At 37.4% G+C, this 25354-nt stretch overlaps 1 protein-coding gene across 4 annotated transcripts in view; it reads right to left on the bottom strand.

Annotated features, from left to right (window-relative positions):
* Nucleotides 1-25354, bottom strand: part of NBEA (neurobeachin) — a 612123-nt gene that overhangs the window by 243113 nt on the left and 343656 nt on the right. For all 4 annotated transcript variants that reach the window (XM_082602053.1, XM_082602054.1, XM_082602055.1 and 1 more), the window contains one exon: nucleotides 1160-1284. In XM_082602053.1, the coding sequence (XP_082458179.1) occupies nucleotides 1160-1284 (125 nt within the window). The remainder of the gene's footprint in view (nucleotides 1-1159; nucleotides 1285-25354) is intronic.

The raw sequence follows: 25354 nt of genomic DNA, 5'->3' as shown, positions 1-25354 counted from the left end.
CACATGGGTTCAAGCCCTGGTCCAGGAAGATCCCACATGCCGTGGAGCAACTAAGCCCGTGCACCACAACTACTGAGCCTGTGCTCTAGAGCCCGCAAGCCACAACTCCTGAAGCCCGGACACCTAAAGCCCGTGCTCTGTAGCAAGAGAAGCCACTGCAATGAGAAGCGCACTGCAATGAGAAGACTAGCCCCCGCTCACCGCCACTAGAGGAAGCCCGCGCACAGCAACAAAGACCCAATGCAGTCAAAAATAAATAAATTAAATAAATTAATTTTAAAAAAGTAGGTGAACAGAGAGAATAGCCCTATGCATACTTCTTGGTGGACAGCAATCTAAAGTAGCAGTGTTTTTATTTAATTACAAAAAATATTTTGATATTTACTATTTATTGTACATTTTATAAAGGACAACTTAGGGTGCAGTTCTACTGTAGTGTGATAGTGGATGATATCTTTAATGTTGGATGGTCTTTTTCAAACTTTATTTGCAATCCATTGGAGGGCTGGGAACCTAATGGGCATACTGAGGCATGATTTATTTATTAAACTGAAAATAACAGAATAGAATAGGGTTAAAATAGAGAATGCCATGTAATGAGATTATCAATAAGACATTTGTTTCAGTTAAATACACAAGTATGTGCATGTGTATATGTATATACATAACAGTACACATATTTGTCTATGTATTTCATGTATATATTTATATTCACACAGTATACATATGTATATATACACACATACAGACACAAATTATACATAAAAATATATAAATCTGAATACACACTTACAGTAGTACATTTTTTTTTTCCACTTTGGGTGAAAAAGTTTGAAAGATCAAAGTTTGAAAGACGCTGAAAAGGAAAATGATTTTAATCTTGTTTTAGGCTCTATGAGAAGGATGCTAGGTAATAACCAACTATGTAGAGGTTTCTAATCTATTACAAAGAAGCTGAAGAGTCTAACATACATCAAGTGGGAGAAATATTGGGTTGATTAAGCGTAACTTAAATGATGCTGAAGGATAAAGTAGAACATAACATTTTTGGCTTATGACATGGAGAATTTTAAATGCTAGTGAAAGAAAAAGAATTATCAACCACAAAGAGTCACCTCACATCCAGGAGTATTTTTGTGTAAGAGGCACTGGTACTCACCATACTCTATTGCAGCTTTGAGCAATGCTTCAGCATGAGTGGATCCAAATGCGTTACGGACAAACCGTCTCCTTCGACGAAGATCATCTTCCCAGTAATCCAAACGCCAGAAATCGTGCAATTGGCTAAGAATGGGAAGATAAAAAATAATAATAACTATTAATAATGATGTATAACTGGAAATACATTTTTTCAAGTTATATAAATTCATAGACTGCTTACCCAATAAATTTTAAAAGCTTTGAACATTTTCTTTTTATAAGGATTAAATATTTTCTCTATTCAATTCATCAGGAACATGAATGGCATTACATATTATAAAGTATGATAAATTTAACTCTTTTAAATTAATAACTAATACAATTAAATCTTTATTTCTGTGGTCTCATTGGAAAATTAAGATAACTTTTGAGATATTTATGTTTTACAACTGTGTTTATATACATATGTTTCCTCTACAACTGAACAAAACTTAAAATAGTAACATTCTCATATTTTAGGCATTATAACATTCAGCTCTGCTTTCTTTACAATGTTCTTCCTTCTACTGAAAACATTCATCACTGGGAGTTTAGTAACAAATGCAGCATCAAATTACAAGTATTAATGGCACAGTTTGCATTCTTTTACACTGTTTTTAACAAGGCTTGTAAATCACAGGATAGACCTTACTACAAATAGTTCGCAATTTAATGACCATGGTTTCTTAGTACACTGAATTAAGAACTATAAAATATTGCCCACTTGGATTTGGTGGAAGAATGATTAAAATAATGTGCTGAAATATTCATTGAAATAATTCCCTACTGCCCACAGCAACATGAGAAAAGTGCAATTTTATCCATTATTAATAATACTGAATTAGAGCTGCAAAAAAATGCCAGTATGTGGTAACTGTCTTGGTAAATTATTATTCTAACACTAACAGAGTCCTTGGATGATTTTACTGCTTTCAGTTAATATAAACCATTAACAGCCATGGCCATCGTTGGTAACACTGTCTAAACTATGTTATGCTTTAAACAATATTAAAAATCTACAAGGTATTTCAGAAACTACTGAAATATGTTCGTTGTATATCAATGGAACATTTCATGGTATCATTTTTGCTTTCAATTTAATTTTAATAAACACTGGTGATAAATGGTACTGCTTGAGAAGTCTGTTTTTTTCCATATAGTGTCTGGAATAATATACTCAAAAGATAAAATTCTAATTTTCTTGAGCAGCACTATTCATAAAAACATATAAAATGCTTTCATAGAAGATTTGATCTCAGTTTTTATTTTGATATTTTACTGTAGGAGAACACTGTGTTTGATTAAGATGGAAACTATATATTTTGCTCATCATTATCTCTCCAGCACAACGTCTGGCACATACTATGTTTTTAATAAATATTCAATGAATTAATTAAAACAATTTTTTTTACTTTGAAAATCTACAGAGAAGTATAGTCATTGAGAACAATAATTTACTTTTGAAAAAATTTTAGATTTTGTGGCTATTTAATTTTGTTTTCTATAACTTAATTGTAAAAGAATATATCAATATAAGGGATATATAAAAAGAACATTAAAATTATAATCATTTAAAGTATAATTTAATATACTTGTTTTTCTAAACATTATAATTTTAGTTTTCTGTCAAAATAACGATTACCTGGTGATTAATTATTATGAGTAGTGTACCTCTGTCATTAATTTAAAATAGGAAAATTTCTATCCCTACAAATACCGATTAATCCTAGTAGTTTAAAGAAGAAAATGCTATAATGATTTTCCTCAAAAGTATGTTAAAATTAAGTAACTGAATTCACTAGGAGAGACCTGAGATCTAATGTTTTCTCAAATTCCTGACCACAGACATACTTTCCTTTATTCCTCCCATTAAGAACAACTAAAAAAAAATTTATATGTTACATATAAAACAAACGTAACAAAACTCTGAAATGTGGGGAGCAGAAGGCAGACTGGCTAAGGACCACAGGGCCCAAGGAACAACAAAGTGGTGAGTTCCCTGGGTTATCTTTTTGTCTCATATACCCTAGATTTGGAGGCAAAGAAGCTAGCAACCCAGATAGGCCAACGGGTACAGACAAAAATAAAAGCCCCAACAAAAGCATGTTTCTCTAGCCGAAAGTCCAGGAAAAGGGCATCCTAGGAAGACAGAAAACTTTTAGACAATTATTTGCTCCAGCCAAACACCACAGAAAAACTATGCCTCTCATTCCCCCCACACACACTAGCAGAGGATGAGTGGGGAGCCTAGATCTGAAGCCTCATGATGGTGTAATGAGGCGCCCTAACATCCAAACTGGGGTGGCATCAGAGAAGGTCATACAGGGATCCAGGACTTTCATCCCTGCTGGCTGATGACAAGGTACCTCACCCTCAAGGAGTCACTTGAGACCACATGGAGAGCCTGGATTCCCATGCCCTGTGGTCAGTAATGAGGCATCCTTCTCTCTTCCCACTGGGGTGGGTCGGGAGGAGACATAGTAGAGAGTCAGGACTTTTCCTACTAACCAGCAGCAATGAGGCCACCCCCATCAGTGGATACCACGTGGGGAGCTGGAACTCCCACCCCTGCCAAGCCATCATGAGGAGCTACCCCACTCCCTGGATGTCGGCGGAAGGGAAGCAGGGAACCTAGATTTCTGTCTCCACCTGGCAGTGAAGAGGCAGTGTGCCCCACTTGTCCTGGTGGAGTAATGTCAACTAAAGAAAGTCAACTAAAATAGAAGATTTGAATGAGATAAAAATATCTCAGAAAATTTTTTAAAAATCCAGGTTTCGATCTCAAATTACTTGTCATACCATGAACCATGACAGCATATTTCACATTCAAAGCTATGGTGGCCAGAGGAAGTGTAAAAGTTTTGTTATGTGCTAAAACCTAGAATCCTATAATGAATTAAAATATCCTTTAGGAATAAAGGAGAAATGAAAATATTTTCAGATGATGAAAAAGATTTGTCAGCCTCAGAGCTAGTCTAAAAAAATGGCTAATAGCAATCATGTAAACATAAGGGAAGCAATAAAAGAAGGAACATTGGAACATCAGGAAGGAAGAAAGGACATAAGCAAAGTATAAGTAAATATAATAGGATTTCCTTTTCCTCTTGAGTTTTGTTAATTATGTTTTGCTGTTGAAGCAAAAATTATAACACTGTCTGATGTGGTTCTAATTGTGGGTAGAGGTAATAGTCAAGATAAATATAAATGAGGGAGGGTAAAGGAATGTAAAGGGAGGTAAAGTTTCTATACTTCACTTGGAGTGGTAAAATGACATCACCAGTAGACTGTGATGAGGTATGTAGATATGATGTAATAATTAGAGCAACCACTACAAAAGCTATACAAAGACATGTGCCAAAAGTCACTATAGCTAATTAGCTATCAGAAAGAGAAATCTGATACATCTACAACTGTATCAAAAAGAATACCTAGGAGTAAAGAGGCAAAAGGCCTGTATAATGAAAACGAAGACACTGAAGAAAGAAATTGAAGATATAAAAAAGTGGAAATATAGTCCTTGCTCATGGATTGAAAGAATTGATATTGTTAAAATGTACACGCTACCCAAAGCAATCTACAGATTCAATACAATCTCCATCAAAACTCCAATGGCATTTTTCTCAGGAATAGAACGAAGAATCCTAAACTTTGTATGGAACCACAAAAGGCCCAAATAGACAAAGCAATTTGGGGAGAGAAGAGCAAAGCTGTGGCATCACGCTCCCTGATTTCAAACTATATTACAAGGCTATAGTAATCAAGACAGTATGATATTGACATAAAAAGACACACAACTTAATGAAACAGAATAGAGAGCCCAGAAATAAACCCACGTATTTATGATATTTACGGCAAAGGAGCCAAGAATATACAATGGGGAAAGGAGAGTCTCTTCAAAAAATGGTGTCGGGGAAACTGAACAGTCACATGAAAAAGGATAAAACTAGATCAGTCTTACACCATACATAAAACTCAACTAAAAATGGGTCAAAGACTTTAAAACATAAGACCTGAAACCACAAAACTCTTAGAAGGAAACACAGGCAGTAGCTCCTTGACATCTGTCTTGGCAATGATTTTTTTTGGATTTGACACCAAAAGCAAAGGCAACAAAAATAAAATAAACAAGTGGGACTATATCAAACTAAAAAGCTTCTGCAGAGAAAAAAAACAGTAAAATGAAAAGACAACCTACCAAATGAGAAAAAAATATTAGCAAACAATATATCTGATAAACACTATAATATCCAAAATGTATAAAGAACTCATAAAACTCAAAAACAACAACAAAAACACCAAACAACCTGACTAAAAAGTGGGCAGAGGATCTGAATAGACCACAACAATGAAACATTTTCATCTGTAGTTTCTAAAATCTAAAATCCATTATCCTCTCTCTCTTTTTTTTTTTTTTTTTTTTGAGGGAAGCAAGGATTGGGAAAATTTAGATATTTGTTCTCTGATTTGTTCTTCTAGTATTTCCCCCATTTTCTATGTGGAAATTAACCTAATATTACTGAGAGTCCAGTCTTTGATAATATTTGGGGTTTTCAATATTTGAACAGACATAAACTCTAAAAAAAAAACTTTGTTTCGGTCCGGAGGAAGATGGCGGAAGAGTAAGACGCGGAGATCACCTTCCTCCCCACAGATACATCAGAAATTCACCTACACGTGGAGCAACTCCTACAGAACACCTACTGAACGCTGACAGAAGACCTCAGACCCCCCCAAAAGGCAAGAAAATCCCCACATACCTGGGTAGGGCAAAAGAAAAAAGAATAAACAGAGACAAAAGGATAGGGATGGGACCTGCACCAGTGGGAGGGAGCCGTGAAGGAGGAAAGGTTTCCACACACTAGAAGCCCCTTCGCGGGCGGAGACTGTGGGTGGCGGAGGGGGAAAGCCTTGGAGTAGCCGAGGAGAGCATAGCCACAGGGGTGCGGAGGGCAAAGCGGAGAGATTCCCGCACAGAGGATCGGTGCCGACCAGCACTCACCAGTCAGAGAGGCTTGTCTGCTCACCCGCCAGGGCGGGCGGGGGCTGGGAGCTGAGGCTCGGGTATCGGGTTCCGGTCAGAGCGCAGGGAGAGGACTGGGGCTGGCGGCAGGAAGAGAGCCTGAAGGGGTTGGTGCGCCGCGGCTAGCCCGGAGGGAGTCCGGGGAAAAAGTCTGGAGCTGCCGAAGAGGCAAAACACTTTTTCTTCCCTTTTGTATCCTGGTGTACGAGGAGAGGGCATTAAGAGCGCTGCTTAAAGAAGCTCCAGAGACGGGCGCGAGCAGCGATTGAAGGCGCGGACCCCGGAGACGGGCGTGGGACGCTGGGGCTGCTGCTGCTGCTGCCACAAGGCCTGTGTGCGAGCACAGGTCACTGTCCACCCCCCCTTCCGGGGAGCCTGTGCAGCCCGCCCCTGCCGGGGTCCCGGGACCCAGGGATGGCTTCCCCGGGAAAGCGCACGGAGCGCCTCGGGCTGGTGCAACGTCACGCCGACCTCTGCCGCCGCAGGCCCGCCCTGCACTGCATGCCCCTCCCTCCCCTAGGCCTGAGTGAGCCAGAGCCCCCGAATTAGCGGCTCCTTTAAACCCGTCCTGTCTGAGCGAAGAACGGACGCCCTCCGGCGACATACGCGCACAGGCGGGGCCAGGTCCAAGGCTGAGACCCGGGAGCTGTGAGAGCAGAGAAGAGATAGGGAAATCTCTCTGTGCAGCCTCGGAGGCAGCGGATTAAAGCTCCACGGTCCACTTGATGTGCCCTGCGTCTGTGGAGTGCATGAATGGACAGTGAATCATCCCAAATTGAGGAGGTGGACTTTGAGGACAAGATTTAAGATTTTTTCCCCTTTTCCTCTTTTTACAACGAATTATCCCAAATTAAGGAGGTGGACTTTGAGAGCAAGATTTCAGACTTTTTCCCCTTTTCCTCTTTTTACAACGAATTATCCCAAATTGAGGAGGTGGACTCTGAGAGCAAGATTTTCGATTTTTTCCCCCTGTTCTCTTTTTGTGAATGTGTATGTGTATGCTTCTGTGTGAGATTTTCTCTGTATAGCTTTGCTTCCACCATAGGTCCCAGGGTTCTATCCGTCCGTTTTTTTTTTTCTCAATAATTACTTTTTTATTTTTAATAACACTACTAAATTTTATACTTTATTCTATTTTACTTTATCTTCTCTTTCTTTTTTTCTACCTTCCCTTCCTCCCTCCCTCCCTCCGCCCCTTTCTTTCTTTCTTTCTTTCTTTCCTTCCTCCCTCCCTCCCTTCTTCCTTTCACTCTTTCTTTTTCTTTCCTTCCTCCCTCCCTCCTTCCTTCCTTCCTTCCTTTCTTTCTTTCTTTCTTTCTTTCTTTCTTTCTTTCTTTCTCTTTCTTTCTTTCTTCCTTCCTTCCTTCCTTCCTTCCTTTCTTTCCTTCTTCCGTTCTTTCTCTCTCTCTTTCTTTCTTCTACTAATTCTTTCTTTCTACTTTTTCTCCCTTTTACTCTGAGCCGGGTAGATGAAAGGCTCTTGGTGCTGCAGCCAGGAGTCAGTGCTGTGCCTCTGAATTGGGAGAGCCAACTTCAGGACACGGGTCCACAAGAGACCTCCCAGCTCCACATAATATCAAGCGGTGAAAATCTCCCAGAGATCTCCATCTCAACACCAGCACCCAGCTTCACTCAACGACCAGCAAGCTACAGTGCTGGTCACCCTATGCCAAGCAACTAGCAAGACAGGAACACAACCCCACCCATTAGCAGAGAGGCTGCCTAAAAACATAATAAGGCCACAGGCACCCCAAAACACACCACCAGACATGCACCTGTCCACCAGAAAGACAAGATCGAGCCTCAACCACCAGAACACAGGCACTAGTCCCCCCCACCAGGAAGCCTACACAACCTACTGAAACAACCTTAGCCACTGGGGACAGACACCAAAAACAACGGGAACTATGAATCTGCAGCCTGCAAAAAGGAGACCCCAAACACAGTAAGATAAGCAAAATGAGAAGACAGAAAAACAAACAGCAGGTGAAGGAGCAAGATAAAAACCCACCAGACCTAACAAATGAAGAGGTAATAGGCAGTCTATCTGAAAAAGAATTCAGAATAATGATAGTAAAGATGATCCAAGATTCTATTTCCAAGATCCATAATCTTGGAAATAGAATAGACAAAATGCAAGAAACAGTTAACAAGGACCTAGAAGAACTAAAGATGAATCAAGCATTGATTAAAAACACAATAACTGAAATGAAAAATACTCTAGATGGGATCAATAGCAGAATAACTGAGGCAGAAGAACGGATAAGTGACGTGGAAGATAAAATAGTGGAAATAACTGATGCAGAGCAAAATAAAGAAAAAAGAATGAAAAGAACAGAGGACAGTCTCAGAGACCTCTGGGACAACATTAAACGCACCAACATTCGAATTGTAGGGGTTCCAGAAGAAGAAGAGAAAAAGAAAGGGACTGAGAAAATATTTGAAGAGATTATAGTTGAAAACTTCCCTAATATGGGAAAGGAAATAGTTAATCAAGTCCAGGAGGCACAGAGAGTCCCATACAGAATAAATCCAAGGAGAAATATGCCAAGACACATATTAATCAAACTGTCAAAAATTAAACACAAAGAAATCATATTAAAAGCAGCAAGGGAAAAACAACAAATAACACACAAGGGAATCCCCATCAGGTTAACAGCTGATCTCTCCGCAGAAACTCTACAATCCAGAAGGGAGTGGCAGGACATAATTAAAGTGATGAAGGAGAGAAACCTGCAACCAAGATTACTCTACCCAGCAAGGATCTCATTCAGATTTGATGGAGAAATTAAAACCTTTACAGACAAGCAAAAGCTGAGAGAGTTCAACACCACCAAACCAGCTTTACAACAAATGCTAAAGGAACTTCTCTAGGCAAGAAACACAACAGAAGGAAAAGACCTACAATAACGAACCCAAAACAATTAAGGAAATGGGAATAGGAACATACATATCAATATTTACCTTAAATGTAAATGGACTAAATGCTCCCACCAAAAGACACAGATTGGCTGAATGGATACAAAAACAAGACCCATATATATGCTGTCTACAAGAGACCCACTTCAGACCTAGAGACACATACAGATTGAAAGTAAGGGGATGGAAAAAGATATTCCATGCAAATGGAAATCAAAAGAAAGCTGGAGTAGCAATTCTTATATCAGACAAAATAGACTTTAAAATAAAGACTATTAGAAGAGACAAAGAAGGACACTACATAATGATCAAGGGATCGATCCAAGAAGAAGATATAACAATTGTAAATATTTATGCACCCAACATAGGAGCACCTCAATACATAAGGCAAATACTAACAGCCATAAAAGGGGAAATCGACAGTAACACACTCATAGTAGGGGACTTTAACACCCCACTTTCACCAATGGACAGATCATCCAAAATGAAAATAAATAAGGAAACACAAGCTTTAAATGATACATTAAACAAGATGGACTTAATTGATATTTATAGGACATTCCATCCAAAAAGAAGAGAATACACATTTTTCTCAAGTGCTCATGGAACATTCTCCAGGATAGATCATATCTTGGGTCACAAATCAAGCCTTGGTAAATTTAAGAAAATTGAAATTGTATCAAGTATCTTTTCCGACCACAATGCTATGAGACTAGACATCAATTACAGGAAAAGATCTGTAAAAAATACAAACACATGGAGGCTAAACAATACACTACTCAATAACGAAGTGATCACTGAAGAAATCAAAGAGGAAATTAAAAAAAAACCTAGAAACAAATGACAATGGAGACACGACGATCCAAAACCTATGGGACGCAGCAAAAGCAGTTCTAAGGGGGAAGTTTATAGCAATACAATCCCACCTTAAGAAACAGGAAACATCTCGAGTAAACAACCTGACCCTGCACCTAAAGCAATTAGAGAAAGAAGAACAAAAACCCCCAAAGTTAGCAGAAGGAAAGAAATCATAAAGATCAGATCAGAAATAAATGAAAAAGAAATGAAGGAAACGATAGCAAAGATCAATAAAACTAAAAGCTGGTTCTTTGAGAAGATAAACAAAATTGATAAACCATTAGCCAGACTCATCAAGAAAAAAAGGGAGAAGACTCAAATCAATAGAATTAGAAATGAAAAAGAAGTAACAACTGACACTGCAGAAATAAAAAAAGATCATGAGAGATTACTACAAGAAACTCTATGCCAATAAAATGGACAACCTGGAAGAAATGGACAAATTCCTAGAAATGCACAACCTGCCAAGACTGAATCAGGAAGAAATAGAAAATATGAATAGACCAATCACAAGCACTGAAATTGAAACTGTGATTAAAAATCTTCCAACAAACAAAAGCCCAGGACCAGATGGCTTCACAGGCGAATTCTATCAAACATTTAGAGAAGAGCTAACACCCATCCTTCTCAAACTATTCCAAACAATTTCAGAGGAAGAAACACTCCCAAACTCATTCTACGAGGCCACCATCACCTTGATACCAAAACCAGGCAAGGATGTCACAAAGAAAGAAAACTACAGGCCAATATCACTGATGAACATAGATGCAAAGATCCTCAACAAAATACTAGCAAACAGAATCCAACAGCACATTAAAAGGATCATACACCATGATCAAGTGGGGTTTATGCCAGGAATGCAAGGAGTCTTCAAAATACTCAAATCAATCAATGTGATACACCATATTAACAAATTGAAGGAGAAAAACCATATGATCATCTCAATAGATGCAGAGAAAGCTTTTGACAAAATTCAACACCCATTTATGATAAAAACCCTGCAGAAAGTAGGCATAGAGGGATCTTTCCTCAACATAATAAAGGCCATATATGACAAACCCCCAGCCAACATCGTCCTCAATGGTGAAAAACTGAAACCATTTCCACTAAGATCAGGAACAAGACAAGGCTGCCCACTCTCACCACTCTTACTCAACTTAGTTTTGGAAGTTTTAGCCACAGCAATCAGAGAAGAAAAGGAAATAAAAGGAATCCAAATTGGGAAAGAAGAAGTAAAGCTGTCACTGTTTGCAGATGACATGATACTATACATAGAGAATCCTAAAGATGCTACCAGAAAACTACTAGAGCTAATCAATGAATTTGGTAAAGTAGCAGGATACAAAATTAATGCACAGAAATCTCTGGCATTCCTGTACACTAATGATGAAAAATCTGAAAGTGAAATCAAGAAAACACTCCCATTTACCACTGCAACAAAAAGAACAAAATACCTAGGAATAAACCTACCTAAGGAGACAAAAGACCTGTATGCAGAAAATTATAAGACACTGATGAAAGAAATTAAAGATGATACAAATAGATGGAGAGATATATCATGCTCCTGGATTGGAAGAATCAATATTGTGAAAATGACTCTACTACCAAAAGCAATCCACAGATTCAATGCAATCCCTATCAAACTACCACTGGCATTTTTCACAGAACTAGAACTAAAAATTTCAAAATTTGTTTGGAAACACAAAAGACCCCGAATAGCCAAAGCAATCTTGAGAACGAAAAACGGAGCTGGAGGAATCAGGCTCCCTGACTTCAGACTATACTACAAAGCTACAGTAATCAAGACAGTGTGGTACTGGCACAAAAACAGAAAGATAGATCAATGGAACAGGATAGAAAGCCCAGAGATAAACCCACGCACATATGGTCAACTTATCTTTGATAAAGGAGGTAGGAATGTACAGTGGAGAAAGGACAGCCTCTTCAATAAGTGGTGCTGGGAAAACTGGACAGGGACATGTAAAAGTATGAGATTAGATCATTCCCTAACACCATACACAAAAATAAGCTCAAAATGGATTAAAGACTTAAATGTAAGGCCAGAAACTATCAAACTCTTAGAGGAAAACATAGGCAGAACACTCTATGACATAAATCACAGCAAGATCCTTTTGGACCCACCTCCTAGAGAAATGGAAATAAAAACAAAGATAAACACATGGGACCTAATGAAACTTCAAAGCTTTTGCACAGCAAAGGAAACCATAAACAAGACCAAAAGACAACCCTCAGAATGGGAGAAAATATTTGCAAATGAAGCAACTGACAAAGGATTAATCTCCAAAATTTATAAACAGCTCATGCAGCTCAATAGCAAAAAAACAAACAACCCAATCGAAAAATGGGCAGAAGACTTAAATAGGCATTTCTCCAAAGAAGATATACAGACTGCCAACAAACACATGAAAGAATGCTCAACATCATTAATCATTAGAGAAATGCAAATCAAAACTACAATGAGGTATCATCTCACACCAGTCAGAATGGCCATCATCAAGAAATCTAGAAACAGTAAATGCTGGAGAGGGTGTGGAGAAAAGGGAACACTCTTGCACTGCTGGTGGGAATGTGAATTGGTACAGCCGCTATGGAGAACAGTATGGAGGTTCCTTAAAAAACTACAAATAGAACTACCATATGACCCAGCAATCCCACTACTAGGCATATATCCTGAGAAAACCATAATTCAAAAAGAGACATGTACCAAAATGTTCATTGCAGCTCTCTTCACAATAGCCCGGAGATGGAAACAACCTAAGTGTCCATCATTGGATGAATGGATAAAGAAGATGTGGCACATATATACAATGGAATATTACTCAGCCATAAAACGAAACGAAACTGAGCTATTTGTAATGAGGTGGATAGACCTAGAGTCTGTCATACAGAGTGAAGTAAGTCAGAAAGAGAAAGACAAATACCGTATGCTAACACATATATATGGAATTTAAGAAAAAAAAATGTCATGAAGAACCTAGGGGTAAAACAGGAATAAAGACACAGACCTACTGAGAATGGACTTGAGGATATGGGGAGGGGGAAGGGTAAGCTGTGACAAAGCGAAAGAGAGGCATGGACATATATACACTACCAAACGTAAGGTTATTAGCTAGTGGGAAGCAGCCGCATAGCACAGGGAGATCAGCTCGGTGCTTTGTGACCGCCTGGAGGGGTGGGATAGGGAGGGTGGGAGGGAGAGAGACGCAAGAGGGAAGGGATGTGGGAACAGATGTATATGTATGACTGATTCACTTTGTTATAAAGCAGAAACTAATAAAAAAAAGACAAAAAAACCACTTTGTTTCTTTCAAACCACGCTTGTTTTTCTATTTATAGTTTAAAGATAGTGGAACTGAGTATAGATAAAATAATGATAGGTACTGAGAGTTGTGCTTTCAACTCTCAATAACATTAAACAGTATCATTCATTAAAATGGATACTCAGTTATTTCCTTCTCTCCTTCCTTTAATGTTTCCATTCAAAAAGATATTTACTGAGTACCTATCTTGTGTTAGGCAATGCTCTTGGTGCTGAAGATATAACAGCATAATATGTATAATAAGATATATTCCTTTCCTTGTATTCTCACTCACACATTCTTCACTCTGCTTTCCCACTGAAATTTAATATATACTATTGACCCTTTAACTAAATAGCTCCTCTACCAATCCACCTATTTAACGTTTCAACATAATAAGATACACTTTGCCATATTCTTCTGTAATATGTGAGGCATTCCAGGAAAAAAGATAATAATAGAGACTACTCTAGTAAGTTTTAACTCTAGATGTGATGGTTATTAATCATTTGTAAGCACAATAAAAAATTTTTACTCTGTGATATGCCTATTTTGGTCAGTATATTTTGAGTACTCTAAGAGGTTCTTTTAATTCCCTAAGTTAGGTTGACAAGCACTTCTCTTCTTGAAGGAGGGCTAATTTAGATTTCCTGCACTTGGAGAGCATTCAGGTGGACACATACAGAAGCCACTGTGTCATCATCTCCATGGTTGTGCAGGTAGTCATGCTGCACTGAAATTCTGCTTGGATTTGCAAGTTTTTTTTTGTTTTTTTGTTTTTTTCTTTTTGCTGTATGCGGGCCTCTCACTGTTGTGGCCCCTCCCGTTGCGGAGCACAGGCTCCGGATGCGCAGGCCCAGCGGCCATGGCTCACGGGCCCAGCCGCTCCGCGGCATATGGGATCCTCCCAGACCGGGGCACGAACCCGTATCCCCTGCATCGGCAGGCGGACTCTCAACCACTGCGCCACCAGGGAGGCCCGGATTTGCAAGTTTTTAGCAGCGATAATCTCATATGTGATACCTCTAATGATGTCACCTGGGAAGATGAATGTGATATCATATGTACTATTTCCCACTGTTTATTTATTTTGGTCCTTACAGCTATGTTTTTGCCTTTCACGACTGAATTACAGAAACACTGAGTATCATATATATGTTTTGTTCAGGAGTGTGATTTTACAAGTACAGCACATAACTGCTAGAAAAGAGGAGGTAAAGAGCCAGTAACTAATGAAGGGAAGATTCCCAGTTAGGTTGTATTATGATAATTAATGTTACTATTGATGTAATGGTGTTCATTAATTAGAATTTGGTGTTATTTAGCATACACAGGGCTCAGGAAGTCATAATTTTCCTCCATGAAATGTTTGATAGTTGTATTTTAGACTTACGAGAATGCACTTAGTTTTCTCAAAAGGGGTCCCTCCTCCCCTTCCAGGAATCAATCACCTTCATAAGCTGGAGGGAAAACTGAATTTACCTGGTAAAGCATAACTGAACTGCTAATTGGTTACTTGATATTTGATAACAAAAACTACCCAGTGGAATAGAGAAAAGAGTGAAAGGAACAAAGGAATATCTTGCTAAACATACACACAAAATTCAGTAAGAACTCGAATCTCTGCTTGGCTAAAGAACTGGTGGTGATCACTGAGGTCAAGACTTCTGTGCATGACTTCTAATCCTACCAAGAACGACCAAAAACACGAATGCTAACTGAGAGACTAATAGTTCAAAATTGTTATCCTCTCCCCCTCTGGACGCACTGTAGATTACACTCCTCCATCTGTTTTGAAGTAAGTCATGCCCATGTGACTTTCCTCAGCTGATAAAATGTGAAAGGTGAGTCACTTCCAGAGTAAAGTTTTAAGAGCCAATAAAAATTTGCCACATTCCCTTCCCTCCGCTGTAGGAATGAAGAAAATAAGCATGGATGTGGAGTCCCCATCATTTTGCATCCCTGAGTGACTTCGAGGGGCAGAGCTTCCCCGTGGTTCCACGCGGAACATGTAGTATCAGTGAGAAATAAATTTTTCTTGCATTGAACTTCTGAGATTTGAAGGTCCCATGGCACTGTAGTAAATAACCCCAGAATTGAGTAAGTTCCTAGAATAATAATACTTACAGAAGGACCAGTATTTACTGAGAGATTATTGTATTCCAGGTACTTTTCTAAGCATTGCACATGTATTAACTCATTTACTCTTCAGAAATTCCCTTTAAGTGAACTCATTTCACAAATTAAGAAATGGAGACACAGGAAGGCTAAGTGATGTACCCAAGATTAAGCAACCAGTAGGTGGCAGAAGAAATATCTGTCCTCAGGCTGGCTGACTTTCTAGCTCATGCCACACTGCCTCTAACTAAAGAGAGCAACCAAGGAAACAAAATGTCTTGAGGATATTATACTTAAAGCACCAGCACAGCTGATTCCTGCTTCTTTATAACCAGAACTAATTATTCTGAATGAAAAATGATACTTGTGAAGTAGACAGAATGCTCTGTGTATATTGCATATGTTCATTCCTTTAGTCAACAAATATTTATTGAACACCTAAGAGCCAGGGATAGGCTAAGTACTAGACTTCCATAGATGAATAAACTGACATGATTCGTGCCTTTGTGCAGCTTTCGGTCTATTTCATAATTTAAATAAACTTATAATTTTTTGTAAGTGTTAAGAAGGAAACAGATGAGATACTCTCTTTAATAAAAACGGGGAACCAACTTACTGCATAAGTGAATGTACAAGTAAACAAGTGTGAGTATGCTAATGAAACATGATTACAAAGTATGTTGGCAAAACAAACTGTATTTATTGGCACTCTTAGTTCTCCTTCATAAGAAAAATCATCGGCCTTTTTTAACATGTCTCGTGGGCTATTTAGTCAATTCCTAGTAACATATATTACCTCAATGCTGTAAGTGTGTGTGTGTGTGTATGTACATGCACTCTCATCTAAAGGATATATCTACACATATACATTTGATATATGTCTTAAGCCATTAATACTGTTCTGACTCTCTTATGTATTACTAAGCACTTCTTCCAGTCTCCTTTCTCTGACACACTTACATCCTCTCTGACCTGAGGTCGTGTATTATATCTGATAATTTAATTACAAATTGATTGTGAAGCTCCTGAAAAATGCATTCTTCCTGTCTTTGAAAAGTGTACACTCACATCCTGACACTGTAAAGTCATAGTTCACAAAGCCAAATCCTAGGCTTCAGTCCAGTCTTTCCAAGTCAGGCTAGTTTGTTCTCTCTCCCTGTATTACTGAACCTGGAAGGAAAGACAGGATTCCAAACACACCACTGGGGACGCGTTACAGCTGTCTGTCTATATCATTTGTTCCCGTGCATATCAGTGGGGAGTAGTTACTGTGAATGATGATTCTTGAGAAACTCTATGAAACATTTTGGATTCACAGAGAGGAGATGGTGATTGATGAACATATGTGAATTAAACTAGGTTTCCAATTAACTATAATGAAGCTTTAGATGAAAAAATAGTGAATATTATTAAAGTGTGTGTTAGATTGCACAAGCCATACTTAATAGTGAGAAAAGTTTTGTTAGTAGCCAAATCAAACATCTTAAAGGCATGAAAAAGAAAGTGGGTAGGAAAGTAAACTTTTTTGTCTAAAATTTTGTTTCCATTACAGGTTTCTTATTTTGACTCAAGTTGTGATCTAACTTTCTGCTAATGTTTCTGTTCTCTCTGGATGGTCCCATGTGTAGCTTATGCTACCTTCTCCCTTCCTTTCGCCTTGTATTGTTTACTGCAGCAGCAATCCATTGTACTTCTTTGCATCACATTTGCTCCTCATTTCCTTTTTTATCAAAAAAAGGAAAAGGTAATATCATTTGGTTAAAGTATGATAGTATAATCTTAGTCACAGTGCATGAAAAATAAAGCCTTTCAGAATAAAATATACTACAAAAGAAAATTCTTAGTTTATTTAAGGTGGACTTTGAAAAGCCATGTTGATGTTGTCCAGTAATTTTAAAGAGAGATATATTTATACTGTAAGTTTGAAGGCAGACAAACACCTATTTGATAAAGGGCAGAGCAAATCATTCAAGAAAAGAATCATTGCGTCCTTAAAATAATCATATCTGAGGGCTTATATGTCTTTTTTATTTATTGTTGCAGAATGAAAACTCTCCTAATAGAGTACTGGATGTTTTGTTTGATTCTTTAATTTGCTCTTTCTTTTCTTCTCTTTTCTTACAGAAAGCAGTTTTCTGGGGACAAAAAATATTTAGGTGACTCCTTTTGCTTTTTGGGTGCACCACCACTCCCTATGAGCCTGGTTTTCTGGTATTGTAAGGAATACAGTGGCTTTATAGTATTTAAGGGATAGTTTTCCATGTGAAAATGATAGATGAGAAAAATAATCCCCTAAGCATCTGGTCAGGTTCTATATGCTACTGCAAGACACCAGAGCAGCTATTGTGTGTTGTGCAGGAAATTGGGCTCAATTCTTACAAAATACTTATTTACCACGTTTGTAAATTCTGAATCTCCACTAAAGGAGGAAGAACAAATTTAGGAGTTGAGTATCCAGACAGAGCAGTAGAGTTGATTCTTGAACTTTCCTTAATCTAGAGCTGAAGAGGAAGAGCCTCCCAACAAGAATTCCACTAACTCCTTTCTTGTAACAGTTACATTTACCAACGACGTGGTTGCCTGGTAGGATCAGAAAAGGTTTGGTTCCAGCAAATGGAAAGATTTTATGATAAACAGTTTACAGGACATCTTCATTTTTATAACTTTCACTTCTTAAACTCTTTCACTTTATTAACATTTGAAAAGAAGTAGTGGCTCCAACATCATGAACAATTAAATAAGGAGGCAGGGCTGGAAAATAGAGAAGAGAAATAGTTTCCAAAAAGAAAAAAAAATAATAACTTTATTCAATGAGCTCTCTATGACCCACCTGATTAACAAATGTTGAATTGCATTTTCACTCTTTGTCTTTGCATCTTTAACCAACTACTCTTCTGGCTCAGGCTTTATTTATTTATTTACTTTTGGGCAGCAACATACGAAGCTTTTTAGTGAATAGCTACTCTCCTTTTTAAACATTTTCTTTTCCAGTAGAGCTAGTCTCAATTTAAGCAGTCTTAGGGCAGCAATAATTACTTTTATCTTAATTAGGAAAATTGTAAAATTCCTTGTGAAACACTTAATTCTATAGAGCAATTCTATCCCACTTGATGAAAGTAGATATTCTTTCATCCTAATAATTACTGCTGTGGTGAATAGGCTTAATTATTTTTAGAAATTATAATTAAAAATTCTTCCCCATAAGACTTCAGAAATTGATCACTATAAGAAATCACAGGAAAGGATTTGCTTAACTTTGAGGAATATCCTTATGCTACATAGTACAATTTTCAATTATCTTTAAAATTATATCTATTACTGCAAAGTAAGTGTTTTTTCAATAGCGTAAAATATTTCATATAAAATGTATCTTATTAGTTATATAACATTTACTGATACATGCCTGCCTGGTATTATTTAAAATTAAGTTTATGGGGCTTCCCTGGTGGCGCAGTGGTTGAGAGTCCGCCTGCCGATGCAGGGGATGTGGGTTCGTGCCCTGGTCCGGGAAGATCCCACATGCTGCGGGGCGGCTGGGCCCGTGAGCCATGGCCGTTGAGCCTGCGCGTCCGGAGCCTGTGCTCCGCAACGGAAGAGGCCACAACGGTGACAGGCCCACGTACCGCAAAAAAAAAAAAAAAAAAAAAAAAAAAAAAAAAAGTTTATGATTTTCACTGTTGCATTCTCTAAACCTCAGTTACTTCATTTAGAAAATGGGGATAAATAATGCCTACTTTATAGAATTGTTGTAAGGAATGTATTTAGCACGTTCAGCCCAGTGCATGGTACACAGAAGTCAGCAGCAGCAGCAGGGGGCAGCATAGTTAGAAAAAGGTTCAAATCCCAGCCCTGACACTATGTAAATGATAACCTGAGTATTAGTTTTTTTATTTACACGGGAGTAATAGTTCTCATTAATGCTCTTCATTCAGTGCTTGCTACAAGTCCACCAATAAACAGTAATTATATCAGCTGCTATAAAAATTTAAGTGTATACAGTTTTGCATTTCTATCAAACTAAAACAAGAAGTTTTCCAGAAATTCAGATATATTTTTGAAAGGTCTAACATTTTTTAATGCAACATTTAACTGCAGTGACAGATACACAGAAGTAAATCTTTTAGCCTGCTCTGCAGGGTCCATGGAGTGCCCCTCTTTCCAATATCATCACCCTTATTGCATTATTTAGAACCTCTATTCCCCTCAGATTGTCCCCCAAACTTGCGCTGTTCATTCCTAGTTATGTGCTATTCCTCTCATTAAAATGTTCATGCTTATCCAATTAGCAATTAATTGTGTATTACTCTTTGCGATGTTTCTATGTTTGTTCTGTATCACATGCCAGTCTTCCCTACTTGCTTATAAATTTGGCAACTAAACATTTGTTTATATTCTGGTAGATCTCAACTGTTCATTTAATCATGCATTTACACTTTGACTCTCTTACTAGATTATAAACTAATGATCAGGGTATTTGTCTTACGCAGCTTTGCAACCCCACAGTACTTAGAACAGTTTGCAAACAGGTATGCAATAATATTTGTTAATTTAATTGCTCTCTCATGGTATTTTCATGTAATAAAATTAGATTTAACTTTTAAAACAAAATTATGACAGAGACAAGTCTTGAAAGGCAGAGCAACGCTACTAATTACTAAACACGCTAATGAATTTTAACAAAACCATATATGGCCTTTTCAGCTTTTACACTAATACACACTAAGTGGGGTGGAAGTAGTTATCAAACTACTGACAATGGAACTAAAAGTATCACGTTCTTAGTAGCTTATCATGCCTTTGTAGAAGGAATGATTTGCCAGTATCATATTTAACCCAAATAGGAAAATACAACAGCAAATTAGGAACATGGTGACAATTTCGTCAGCCTTTGTGAAGTGTGCTTTAGGCTACACGATCATTTCAGTGATCAAATGCAAGCTGGTCCATTTGTATTTGATTCTTTCTGTTATTTGTGAGGCATGCCAAAGAAAAATGTTTCGTCCAAAACAAGTTATCTAACACATTTATTTTAAATTAATTGAAAAAGTATGCTTACTTGTTTCACAATTAACTTTCTATTTACAAAAGCTCTTAACTCTGTTGACACTCAATTTTGTCCATTCAGAAAATGACCAAATCCTACACCCCCTCTAATTTTTTTTTGCCGATAAATATGTCAAAAATATAAAACCATTTTTCAAAGTAAACTTCCTTCCCTGATTTATATTGTTACACTAACAGACAAAAAAGGAAAACATCCACTACTTGAGCATAAATACAGCAAACCTTTCATGATATATTTACCCCTAATTCTCATTAATGTACATAAATGTTTTAAAAAGCTGTATCCACAATAGAGGAATAATTCTGTCATTATTTAAAAACTGGTATTTAAAAATAACATTTAATTTTGAATTCATTTTTAGTGTTCAGGTATAAAGTGTTTTTCCAAAGGGTAGCATAACACCATGTGCTTATATAATTTAAGTATATTTAAATATTCACCTCAATATTCATGCCTCATTTATTAGTTACATTTAAATTAAGTTTACTATTAAAATGAATATTTAAAAATTTTTCTTATTCACTTTTTGAGAGGCTTTAAACTATTTTCCCAATTTAGACAAGTTTCTTGCATAAACTTTTACTTTTATTTTGACTCAACTTTCAAAATTTAAATAGTTCATGTAAATTTGATACTAATTAGGACATACCAATAAAAGAAGATTTGTTCTGCACATATACACATCCTTTTGTTACAGATGGACAGTTGTTACTCAGTATTTAATCAATTTCATATTTCCTCTTTTACATAAAGACAGCTTATATGCTTAAAACAATGACATAAAGACATGACTAGAAAACTCAGCACACAGCTCAAAATTCACCAATCCATATATATTGATTTGACCTTCAATGGAAGTTTTTTTGAATCTAAATAATGAGGATAAAGTGACATACAGTTTAGCTGATAATAACTGACCTCTGTCTTCCCTAAAACCATATTCTTTCTAAAGCAATAGACAGATATGATTGATTAATGAACTATTTAAAGATGGCAAGAACCCTTTACAAAATACCAAAAAACTTTTCTCTTACAATTGCCTCAAGACAGAGGTAAAGACTATTAAAAAATGTTTTAGAATACTGTCCCATATAGAAAAACTCAATTAACAAAGCCCCTAAACAGGGCTCTAGTGAAGAGTCTTCTATGCAAGTGGAAATCTACATTAAACAAAACTGTTTAATTTTCTTTAATTCAGCATCCCAACTCAACATCTCAAACTCATTTGACCATGTAATACTTTACTCAAGTAACACTTATCGACAGCCCTTGGATCATACTTTGGAATATGTTATCAGTGATGTGGTAATTTTTTCATTTAAAACTATTAGGTAGGACTTCCCTGGTGGCACAGTGGTTAAGAATCCGCCTGCCAACACAGGGGACATGGGTTCAATTCCTGGTCCGGGAAGATCCCACATGCCGCGGAGCAACTAAGCCCGTGAGCCACAACTACTGAGCCCGCATGCCTAGAGCCCATGCTCCACAACAAGAGAAGCCAACACAATGAAGAGCAGCCCCCGCTCGTCACAACTAGAGAAAACCTGCGTGTAGCAATGAAGACCCAACACAGCCAAAAAAAAAAAAAAAAAAAAGAAGAAAAAGATAAAGAAAGAAAAAAAAAAAACCCAAACCATTAGGTACTATAAGCCAGGGGCTGATCAGTATGTTAGCTCACTCATGCAACCTCCCACTTGCTCATGAGGGCAGAGACCTCTTCTGTCTTGATCATTGCTGTACCCCAGTCCTTAGAAATAACCTCTATTACAGGACCTGTTTTCAGTGACTACTATCCTCTAGTACCTGTGTTAGGAGTTAGGCCAATAAAGATTAGTAAGGAGTATTTTCTACTTGAGAAAATGAGGACAAGATATAAACAATTACAATAAAATGTGGTGAGTGATGTTTGAATAAAGTGCTTTGAGGGCAAACGAGAAAGACTTATGAATTCGCCTGGAGAGGTCAGGAAGAGATGATGCTAGAAATAAGCCTTTAAAGAATAAAGAAGGATGCACCAGGTGAAGGAGGGAAGCTACAGCCACACTGAAAAACTATACCCCTGAAGTTTCTAACTCTAATAACATTGATTTTATAGTGATTTTCTCCTTTTCTTCTAACATTGGAGTGCTCCATAAATAAATGAATGGATAAATGAATTTTGTTTCAGTGAGATTTGTGATTATACCAAGCATTCCATAGTTTGAATCCCATCCAAACATTCCCAGGGAAATCCCCAGTCTACAAATTCCAGACTAGAAATGGTAAAATACAGAAAAAGAAAGGTTATTGTGGACTGGGGCAGTAGGAGGAGGAATGGTTGAGACAGACTACAGACAGCATCCAGGCCCGTGTGAAGGTTTTTGATCATCTTTGATATTCTGAACTCTAAAGTTATTTTCCCTCTTTGTCTTTCTCAAGGTTTTGTTATGATGTTTTAAAAATTTTACCATTTCTCATGCTCTGAAAAAATCAGGGCATGCTAGATGTCTCTGTTTTCTTTTTTTGTGACACTCTTTGAGCTAATGTTTCCTGAGTAACAAATATGAATTAGGCACCATATTATATTCTATAAACATATCATTTAATCCTTATAACAGTTGTATGAGATGTATTTTAACCCCAAATTTCACAGATAAGGAGAGGATGGTCAAGAACTCACACACCAAGCCCAACCAGCAGGTTCAGTATTCAATAAACACATATTTATTTAATGGCTCTACTAGAACAGGCACTATTTCTAGGAGCTAGGGATACAGTAATGATCAAGACTGAAAAGATCTCTGCCCTCATGGAATTTACAGTTTCATGTAGGAAACAGACAATAAGTATATAAAAAAAGTTTTAAAAAGGATAATAAGAGTTATGATGAAAATAAAGCTTAGTTAAGGGATATAGAGTGACTGTATTACATACACTGTATTTAGGGAAAGCCTCTATGAGACGGTAACATATGAGCAGATATCTCAGTGATGAGAAGAATCCTGTCACCCAAAGACAAAAGGTAGAGGCATTCTAGACAGTAGAGAGAGCTAGCTGAGAAGGCATTACACTGGATATGAGCTTGGTATGTTTGAGTACAGAAAGGATGTTAGTGTGGCTTAAGCTTAGAAAATAAGAGGATCAAATGTGCTCTGCAGTTAGGCAGGTGCAGGATCATTTAGGATTTTGAAGGAGTCTTTGGAAGAGTTTAAGAAAGGAGTAGTAATAAGATCTGATTTATCCTTTATCTCACTTTGGCTGCTGTGTGAGGAAAAAAACAGTACAGGGTTAGTGTGGAAGCTGAACGGTAGGTTAGGTAGGAGGATGCTGGAGAAGTTGAGATGGAAATGGTTGTGGTAGATAGCACTGGAGCTGGAGAGAAGACATCAGATTTTGGATATATTTTATAGACAGAGACAATAGGAACAGCTGACATAATACAGAGGCAGAGGAAAGGGGTATTGGAAGAGTGGTGAGGAAAAGAGAGGAATGAAAAATCACTCCTAGTTGGAGGCAATAAGCTCCTAATAAACTGAATCTTCCACAAATAACAACCATAAAATCTGAGCAAACTAGAAACAACAACAACCTGAGAGCTGCGCAGAGTAAACAAAATCAGTGTGATTCTGCAGGGGTGTTATAATTGAAGGAAGTGATCAATACAGGGTGAGTTCTTCATTTTTGAGGGTTTGTCTCCAAGGCAGCTACAATCATGGCAATGATGCAGGTGACTGAAGCTCTGATAGAAAGCCTGCTTCTGGACATAGGAACAAAGGGAAGGAGCTTGAGGTAGACAGGAATGCTGGAGAGTGAGGTGGGAACCATGAAAAACAGAGTGCCTGAGAAGGGGAATGCCAAATTCTATGTTTAAATCCTTTTCAAGTCTCTTGCTGGATTGTGAACTATGCATGAGTAAGACAGACAAAAGTAGTCTGAACTAAGATCTGAGCCACAACCCACTGTAGGTGTGACAGACTTTACACATTTTGAGTCTAACCCAGTTAACTGCCTGCTAAAAGAATAATATCAATACCCCTTAGAGGAATATAACAGAATCCAGTTTCTACCACATAACATTTACAATTTCTGGGATACAATAGAAAGCTACAAAAAGCTGGAAACTATGACCCATTTTCAAGAAAACAGATAATCAATGGATGTCAACCAAAAAATGATTCCAGTGTTGAAATTATTAGACATGGGCTTCAAAGTAACTATTATAATGAAGTAAAGGAAAACACAATCATAATGAATGAAAAATAGGAAATCTCAGCAAATAAAAAATTTTGAAAGAGAAGCAAATCAAAATTTTAAAACGCAAAAGTAAAATGTCGGAAATAATAATTCATTGGATAGGTTTAATAGCTGAAGGGAAATACAGGGAAAGTCAGTTAAACTCAAGATTTATCAGTAGAAATTATTCAGCCTGAAGGAGAAAGAGAAAAATGATTGAAAACACTAACAGAGACTTAGGTATTTGTAGTAAAATATCAGAAGGTCTATTGTACATGCAACTGGAGTCCCCAAAACAGAAGAGTGCAGCAGAAAACTATTTAAATAAAAAGTGGCACCAAATTTCCCACATTTGGAATGATATAAATTGACAGATTTAAGAATTTGAGTGATTCCCTAGAGAATAAAGGTAAAGAAAACCACACCTAGGGAACATCATAGTCAAACCGTTGAAAACCAAAGATAAAGACAAAATTTTGAAAGCAGCCAGAGAAAAAGACACATTACATATAGGGGGAAAAAATGGAGCACAGAAAATAGTAAGAAAACATCTTTAAAGTTCTGAAAGAAAAATAATATACTATCAACCCAGAATTCCACATCTAGTGAAAATATCCTTCAAGAAGACAAAATAATCACCTTTGCAGCAAAAGAAAAAGTATG

This window comes from Mesoplodon mirus (assembly GCF_964341445.2).
Source record: "Mesoplodon mirus genome assembly, chromosome: 17".
Classification (NCBI taxonomy): Eukaryota; Metazoa; Chordata; class Mammalia; order Artiodactyla; family Ziphiidae; genus Mesoplodon; species Mesoplodon mirus.
The sequence above is the reverse complement of the archived record's forward strand: the minus strand, read 5'-3'. Positions and strand labels throughout refer to the sequence as shown.